This window comes from Rhea americana, unplaced genomic scaffold (assembly GCF_003343005.1).
Source record: "Rhea americana isolate MKP2758 unplaced genomic scaffold, rheAme1 scaffold_222, whole genome shotgun sequence".
In the NCBI taxonomy this organism is placed as follows: domain Eukaryota; kingdom Metazoa; phylum Chordata; class Aves; order Rheiformes; family Rheidae; genus Rhea; species Rhea americana.
In genome coordinates this window covers 519,789-528,085 of record NW_028186337.1, presented here as the reverse complement: position 1 = coordinate 528,085, position 8,297 = coordinate 519,789, and the positions used below count along the sequence as shown (strand labels likewise).

Below are 8,297 nucleotides of genomic sequence, written 5' to 3'. Positions count from 1 at the left end.
ATCGATCGATCGATCGATCTGCCTTTTAAGCGTGACTTGCAGCCGCTTCCCGCAAATGCCGCAGCTGCAGCAGGCGACGCTGCGGGCGGGCGGGCGACGCGCTGCGCTTCGCTGCCCCCCCGGCGGGCGCCGGCGGCAGCAGCCCCCCTCCGGATAACCCTCCTCCTCGGGGCCAGGCCTCCCCGCGTGGCAAAAAATACATCCGTACGGAAACAGGCACGTTAAAAAGGGGCGCTTTTTTCTTTCTTTTTTTTTTTTCTTTTTTTTTTCTTTTTTTTTTTTTTTTTTTTTTTTTTTTTTTTCCGCCTCTCCGCGGCCCTCCGGCGCGGATGCCCCGGCGCTTCGCTCCCGCAGGCCTGGCGCTGGCGCGCAGGGAAACAGCAGAAAGATAAAATAAAAAATATACATATATTAAAAATACTCCTCCCTCGGGGGTCGGGGGGGTGCGGGGCGCCGGCCCTACCTTTTTGACCTGGTCCTCCTTGAGCTCGGTGAAGTAGTAGGCCAGGAGCTGGGCGGCGATCATGCTGCCGGCGCACGCAGGGATGCGGCGGGACGGGMTGGGAAGGGATGGGAAGGGAAGGGATGGGACGGCACGGCCGCGCCGCCCGGCAGCGCCTCCCCCGCCGCCGCCCCTTCCTCCCCCCGCTTCCTCCTCCTCCTCCCCCCCCACCACCACCACCCCGCCGCCGCCGGTTCGCGCCCCGCGGGCGCTGCACGGTGCTGGGGGCGCCGGGCCCGGCCCAGCCCCACGGGGGGGGTTTTAGGGCCTCCTGGAAGGGCGCAAGGCCTGCGGGGGTGGGGAGGGAGCCCCTCCGCCGAGCTGGCCGCCCCTGCCGACCCGGGGAGAGGCGGACGAGTAAAAACAATAATGAAATTAAAAATTAAAAAAAAATAATAAATAAAGCAGCCTCTTCGCTAGGAAGATCTCTGGAAAGGTGCCCGAAGGGAGGGGGCAGGGCAAGGCCCCCGCGCTGTCACCAGGTCCCTGTCCGCCACGACCCGCCTCGGCGCGCCGGGACCTTTCCGCATGCGGCGGCGCTTGGGCTGCTTGAATTTAGCCCGGAGGGCAGCGACCTCCGCTCGAGCCTCGCACCGCGCAAAGTCGGTCGGGGCCGGCTCGCCCCACGACGCGGYGCCGCGGCGGCTGCTTCAAGCGGTGCCGCGCCGTAAACACGGCRGACGTCGTCCGCAACGTCGCGGCCCAAAGCTGGCTGCAGGCAGAGCTCCCCGTGCGCCGCGGCAGCGCTGCCCCACGCCGGGCAAGGGCACGTCGCTCTCCGGGCGCTCTCCACCGCCGGCTCCCAGCGGAGGATTTCGCCCGCCCGCGCCGGGGCCACCTGTCATCGGCCCAACCTCGTCCTCCAGCTGAAACCGCTGCTGCCCTTTCTCCAGTGTTCGCTCGCTATAAATACGTGCGAAAGTAACCATATACCCCCTCGGCTTTTGCTGCGCTAAGCAAAACGTCCTTTCGAAGGAAGCTCTCCTGCCTCCCTTTTCCACGCTTGCGCCAGCCCGAACCCACCTCCGTCGAGCACCGAGGCCAAAACCCCTGCGTTGCCCTCCGCTCCGCGCCGCGCCGGGCGCCCTCCTCTCCAGCTCGGTGCCCAAAAGCACCCGCGCGCGCTGCTCGCCCCGGCTGCCGTCCTGCAGGCGTTCTCACCCGGCCACCGGAAACGCCGGGAGAAGCTCAAGTTCTTCTAAACTCATTTCTGACCACGCGAAAGYGATTCCACCTGTCCCCTCTCGGCTTTCTAAGAATTCGAGTCAGCCGGCTAAAACTTTGAGACGTCCAAGACGTTCAAGCTGGTTGTGAACATTGGTCTTCGCTTTAACRCAACTCCCACCTTAAGGACGCACCAGAGAGAGACAAGGTTACTCCCTTCGTTTGCCAAAACCGAGACGAAAGCCAACTTCCCACGTTGCATCAAAACCTGGTCGTGACACCAATCGTCAGGACGGTGCTCATCTCCACCGCCCATTCGCGCTGGAGCGTAGCTCAAGACTCCCCGGGAACAACCACTTCAGTTTCTTTTTAGCTGCAAAAAGCAATAACTAAGCTCAAAACATTGGTAGTCCAGGGCCCTGGACTCGACAACGCCGGAGCGTCTCAACCTGCAGAAGTAACTTGGTACGCCTGCGGGTTTTTCTTGCTCTTTATTATTCTTTCGTTAAACGTTTAACACTCTGCATCAGACTATGTTTAGATTTGACTCCTACATACTGTAAGGAGTATTTTTTAAATCGTGTCCACTACATAATTTTGATGCRCGCCGTTGCTAAATGTTTTCTACTTCCATAAGGAAGCAATTGCRTTATAGTTGCCTTTTAAGCGTACGATAGAAATTGTTACCCGCGTTGCAAGGTCCTTCTTCCCTTTGCTTGCAGTACTAAAGGAGAAGCGGAAGCAAGCACCAYGATTTTTAAGGAACAGCCGTTTCCTAGCTCCTATCTGACTAACAGGGGAATTTCTAGGCAGCCTCGAAGCTCTTTTTCCGAGAGGGGCGACGGCGCGCTCGTGCCGAGCTCGGCGCGGAAGCTACCGGGAAAACCCGGGTGCGGCGCAGGCAGGGGCCCGGCGGCTCTCGCCCCGGCCGGGTCGTCGCTCCAGCGCCTCCCGCCCCGGGAGGCGGCGGCCGAAACGGGCCCCGGCGTTACTCACCCTGCACAGCGGAGAGCAGCAGTAGCCGGAGGCGCCGGGCTCCTTCCACGCGGCCATGGCGGGACGCCTCTCGCCGCGTCGCCTCATGGGCGCCGGGGGCTGCCAACGAGGAAGGAGAGAGAGACGTAGAGCCCGGGAGCAGCAACGGGTTCGGAGCCGCCCCGCGGCGACGCGTCTCTTCGTCGSGGGTTTTCCTCCCGCGCGCCTCGCGGGGAGACGGCTCAGGCGGGACGGGAAGCCCYGACGGGGGTCCCTCTTCCCCGGCTGCGCCGCGTGTCAGGCCACGGAACGACAAACCAGGAGAAATAAAAATAACCCAGATACCTGCTTTAGCACCCAGCGGAGCTGACAGACGTCATCCCGATTGCTCGGCAGCAAAAGCATCCTCAGAAACGCCACGTCTTGACTCGGGCGCTACGGGCATCATCGAGCTGACGTTCRAAAACCACAACTTCTTGCCGAAAGGTGCCGGTGTTGGCTACAACCCTATGCTCCTTTGCCCTCAAGGTCTCTCCCCGTCAGCTTTCTGGCATTTGCCAGCGCGGTGCACGCTTTATTGGGCAGATACTGAGCAGTAAATTCCTTCRTGCTCCTCTCTGCCCAGCATTGTGCAGCGAAAGCGCTAACCGGCGGCCTGCAGATGAAAATGCCACTTACTGCTTATCCCTGCTGCAGTCTGTTGAATTAAAAACTCTTTGTTTGCAAGCTGTAAACAAGTTCTTCTTAATCTTCCAATAAAAAAATGTCAATTATGCTCTCTAACAATGTAACTTCATTGTGCTGAAAGAAGGCATTGCTATTGCATTAATCACAGTAACATATCAGCTGCTTTTAGAGTCAATTCCTTTTTGTGCAAAATTTAATGACCATGCAATTATTTAAATTTCAAACTAACAAACTGGGCTTTGGACCTACCACGCTGCTCCCTTACTCTGCAAACACACACTTGAAAGCAACAGAAAAGCGCCTAGACCAGAACTCCCAAGTCGAGAGCGCAGAGACACCTTTAAAACGCAGCCGGCACCACCGGACTCCGGCCCACGCTGGACGCAGCCACGTCACCGGCGAGGCAAGGAAAGGCAGCCAAATGCTCAGCGTCCCGCTCTGTCCCCGGGCCCCCGGCTTTCGCGTCGCTCCAGTGGGGGCTGTGTTTGTCTCCGGCTTCCTCGTCCCTCTGGTTTCGGTGCATTTCCTGCAGAATCGCTGGCCGCAGCGCGTGCGCCCTTCAGGCGTTTTGCCTTTTTTTTTTTCCTCCCTCCTCTCTCCCCCGTGCCATTATTTATCCCATTTGTTTCCAGAACCAGCTGCAGCTCCCAAACCGGCGTCCGTAACTTTCCGCTTCGGACCGCTCGGGCGGTGCCAGGCCCGCTGCCGAACAGACGGCCGCGCTCGCCGCGGCGGCTCGGCCGGGCYGAACCCGCTGCCGGCGGCAGGGCGCACCCGGGGGCGCGCAGAAACCKTGGGAAAGCCACGTTTCCGGACAGCAGGCAGCAACTTAAGARCAACAAAAATCCCACCTTTCTGAAAGCAAATTGAATCAACAACACCGCGGTGTTTCAAGAACTTAACTTCGACTTTTTTTTTCCCAGTCACCCTGCTGCCTCATTCCCCTTTATCCTGCCCACAACTAAAAATAAAAATAAATTAATATAGCTTTGGTTTGGGCTTATCTTTTCACTTCTGCTTTTATGGAGAGGAATAGGATATATATATATATATATATATAATTCTTTTGAGCAGTCGGTTGAGATGAAGGCCGAAAGGACTCTCTTTTGCTCCTTCCCACCTCCCAGCCCTGCTTGCCAGGCTTCCTCAGCACTCGGGTCTTCACCTCCCACACCAGAGACCTCCAGCCCGGAGCCTTTGGCCCGTTCTCCTGCAGCACATCCTGGTGTCAGTATCCAGCTAGCAAGGCCCTCTGCTCGTTGCACGCAGTTTTTACCCTTTCCACAGGAATCAGGGTTCTGTCACACCTCAGCTACTGGCACTGGTACAGGTGAATAATAAGGCTGAGCTGCAGAGGAGCTAGAAGGCATAATAAAAAAAAAAAAAACGCACAAACACACACAAAAAGATCAAAATCATTTTGGCATTCCCACCTCAGACAAGCTTAACCCATCACTTTCACAGCACCTTCAAGGTGCAGCTGCAGCATCACAGGAAAGGTGAGAGAGGGGAAATAAAACTTTTGATGCTTTACATTTTGCCCTACACCCGCAGAGGWTGGCTGCAGATCCTACACCCACGCMGTGCYGGAYAAGGTTGACCTCCAGTGTGTCTCCACACCCAGGCCATCYGTACTCGCGTAAGGGAACAGGTAAAGGCAGTTGACAGTCCACTCACTTGACAGCCCGGGAAGCGCCAGGGATGGGTCCCCAAGGACAGTCCGAGGCACCCTTTCCCCAGGAAGTCCCTCCCTGGAGGAGCTGTGAGCTTGGGCAGCATTCCCGCGCTTCCCGCGCTCCCTGCCGGCTCTCCCTCTCCAGGCACCACCACGCTAACCTCACGTTCGAGACCCCACGCGAAAGCCAGCACGTTTCACCACATGCACAGAAACGAACCAGAACAATACTTTTATTTTGGCATTACCTACATTTTGACCCTAAACTTCTTTACGCTAATCTGCTAATCCTATATAATATCAACTTCCCAAGAAGGAAGATTATGGTAATCAGGATTTCTGAAGGATTTACACATGATCCTATATTTACTTTTGAACTTCGTCAGAGTGACAAAGAGTATGTCATCGATGAGCTGCTACTGCATTTTCTCTGGATTACAGGTCAGGCTTCAGCGCTGTCCAAATCTCTATCCACTGAAGTGTCTTTCTAGCAGGCAAACCAGTGTTTAAGATCACGCTTTCCTCACAGGTGACTGCAACCATTTACTGGGAGTTACTAGAAAACACAARCCTTAGTAGTACCTTCACCCAGTAATACCTCTGTCACATCTGTAATTTCATAGAGAATCACAGAATGGTAAGGTTGGAAGGGACCTCTGGAGATCATCTAGYCCAACCCTCAGCATAGYCCTGTACGGGGATTGAACCCACAACCTTGGCATTAGCAGCACCATGCTCTAACCAACTGATTTAAAGCTCTTTCAATTGTCCACATCAAATATACGGCCTTAAAAAAAAAAAAAAAATCTGAACATCTTGGGTGGGGGTGAAGACATCCGTCTCCAAGAAGAAAACAACATTGCTAAACGCAAGTACTGAACATTGATTGGAAGACCTACAAAACACACAGAAGTAAAATACCACAAAGATACCTAAATCCGTAATTAAAGAAAAAAAACACAGTGGAAGAACATAATTTTATTTTAAATCTATTATCAACTTTATATGATAAATGTACTACACATTTTTCAGCATTTGATATGCTGGGTTATGCTTAATGGAAGGCCTCTCAACTTCAAATCCTGGTTTAAGGTAAAAATAATTGCCATACACAACACACAGAAGAGTTTTAGTTCAGTGACTTGAAATCAATACAAGGGAGACTGCAAGTTTGCAACATTTCTTCAGTTTTCACATTAGAACAGTCAGGAAGAGGGTGCTGTATCATTTCCCCAGCGCAACCCAGCAGAGGCCAACCCTTCCTGCCCCAGGGCTGCCAGGGGTAGCACAATCCACTCCCCAAAAGGCCCCCAGAAGTGCACTGTTCGAGTAAGATGTCAGGGTACCCAGAAAACCAGCCAATGCCAAAGAGCTATTCCAGGTTATTTCTAGGCCCCTCACAGCCCCGAGGTTCACACTTCTGTGCCCAGCTTAACCTCATTTCTTTTAAATTGCTCAGCACAGGGTGCTCAGCACCTTAAGGAACCCCTTCAGAAGTGAAAGTCATTTCCACCTGCTATTCTTCACCCACCTTGTGACTTCAACACATCCACAGAGCTGTCAACACATTTCTTTTGAAAACTACAGAAAGGTCTGTATCTTCAGATTTTGCATTTGCCATTACTAAATTTAAATGTGTCTGCCTTATTTCAAATTATTATATGTGCCCAGCTGCTAATTCCCCTTGCACAATTGTTACTTTTGGACCCACCTAGGTTTAAAGCTGGCCTTACTTTCTGCTGCCGCCCCAAAGCAAATACCCAAGAAGGAGGATTAAAGGAGATATAGAAATACTTGACAAGAGAACAACAGGTTCTAAATTAGGTACTTCTCCACATCATTATTGTTTTTAATTAATTCTGCAATGGGTAAGTCAGGCTTTTGGCCACACAAGCACATAGGTTAATTCCCATTTTGTAGAAATGGGTTTGAGTAGACAAGGAGACAAGCAATAGAAAACAAAGAGAAGAATCTGAGAAACTGAGGTAATTACTTTCTACACAGCTTTTTTGCAGCCCAGAGATGAACAGATTTGATGTTGTCTAGGTAGTTCTAGCATAGGAGCAGCAGACTCTGTAGCTGCTCTAKCTTCTCTTTCACTCTCAGATGAGAAGAATCAGTCACAGTCAGAATCCATCCAGAATTGGTTTATGATTTTGCACACTCAAAGGAACTAATACATTTTGACACAAACTGCTATTTTGTGGACTCATCTTTTTCCACTACATTCATTGGTTAATCATGTCCTCTGTACTCAGAGAAATATCGCATTACAATGCGCTTGTAACCAATGTAGCAGAAAAGGAATAAAGCATCACTGAATAAAGCCTATTAATTTATTTTACCTGCAGATTTATTGCGAAATCTGAAGCATTGAATGAACATGTCTGCTAGATATGTGCAACAACCAGGATCTCAACATCCCTCCTAGAGCCAGGCCAAGCCAAAAATAAAAAACCCAAAATTCTAAGAAATTGGGTGATAAACTCATTTGTGGGCAGTGACTTAAGTCATTGTAAGAAGACATGTTGGGTTTTTTCATTTTGTTTTTTTGAACTCTCACATGCGCTACAGATGAATTGCAGGAAGCACAGAATTGAGTAGCTTGCAGTATCCCAAGACATAACGTCTGCGAATGTCAGCAGAAACACTTGATCCAAGTTACCAAGGGCCAAAAAAGCTCGTTAGTCAAAAACCAGCTGCTTCCTGAAAACAGGTACCTGTGTATCGGTGTCTGGCAAAGCTATCCTGAATCACCGCTCAGCAAATCTCTAGGGCACATGCCTGGCAATGCTGAAGTGACCTGACCTCTTGTTTTTAGTATTCTCCAGCACTACGCAATCTTTTCGCTACTGCAGTAATGAGGGCAGCTCCCTTCCCACTCCCATCTTCAGACAGCATGAAAGTCACATCGCACTGTGGTGCCAGTTCCTTCACTGTTTCCCGCAGGACCCTAGAAAAACTGAACGGAAAAGGAGAGAAAGACCATTTTAGCAGCCTTCTTCTGGTTTGTGATCATTTGTACTTGTCTACTAGCAGGGAACCAAAACCTCAGCCAATGTTTTCCTTTGGTTCTCCATCACTTTCCTTTCTGGGTTTTTTTGTTTGTTTTTTCTGTCTTTCTGTACTCCATTAGATTTTAATTTCTATTTCTCCACCTTTAGTTTTGTTCAGTGTAACGCCAGACAAGCCCCTTGCCTTTAGGGGCAACAGAGCAGATTCTCTTCCCCAACTCCACTAATGCAACTACTTCAAAGCCTTACTCACAAAATACAGACCCGCCTAAAAAAAAAA

General features: G+C 51.6%; 2 protein-coding genes across 3 annotated transcripts in view; both read right to left on the bottom strand.

Annotated features, from left to right (window-relative positions):
• The window catches only part of HK1 (hexokinase 1), a 24,531-nt gene extending 23,902 nt beyond the window's left edge, over positions 1–629 (bottom strand). For both annotated transcript variants that reach the window (XM_085305558.1, XM_085305557.1), the window contains exon 1: positions 464–629. In XM_085305558.1, coding sequence (XP_085161684.1) covers positions 464–526 — 63 coding nt within the window. In that variant the 5' untranslated portion in view covers positions 527–629. The remainder of the gene's footprint in view (positions 1–463) is intronic.
• A 5,337-nt stretch (positions 630–5,966) lies between these two features.
• The window catches only part of LOC146595516 (hexokinase HKDC1), a 19,450-nt gene continuing 17,119 nt past the window's right edge, over positions 5,967–8,297 (bottom strand). Inside the window, exon 18 of the mRNA XM_085305559.1 lies at positions 5,967–7,965. Coding sequence (XP_085161685.1) covers positions 7,821–7,965 — 145 coding nt within the window. The 3' untranslated portion in view covers positions 5,967–7,820. The remainder of the gene's footprint in view (positions 7,966–8,297) is intronic.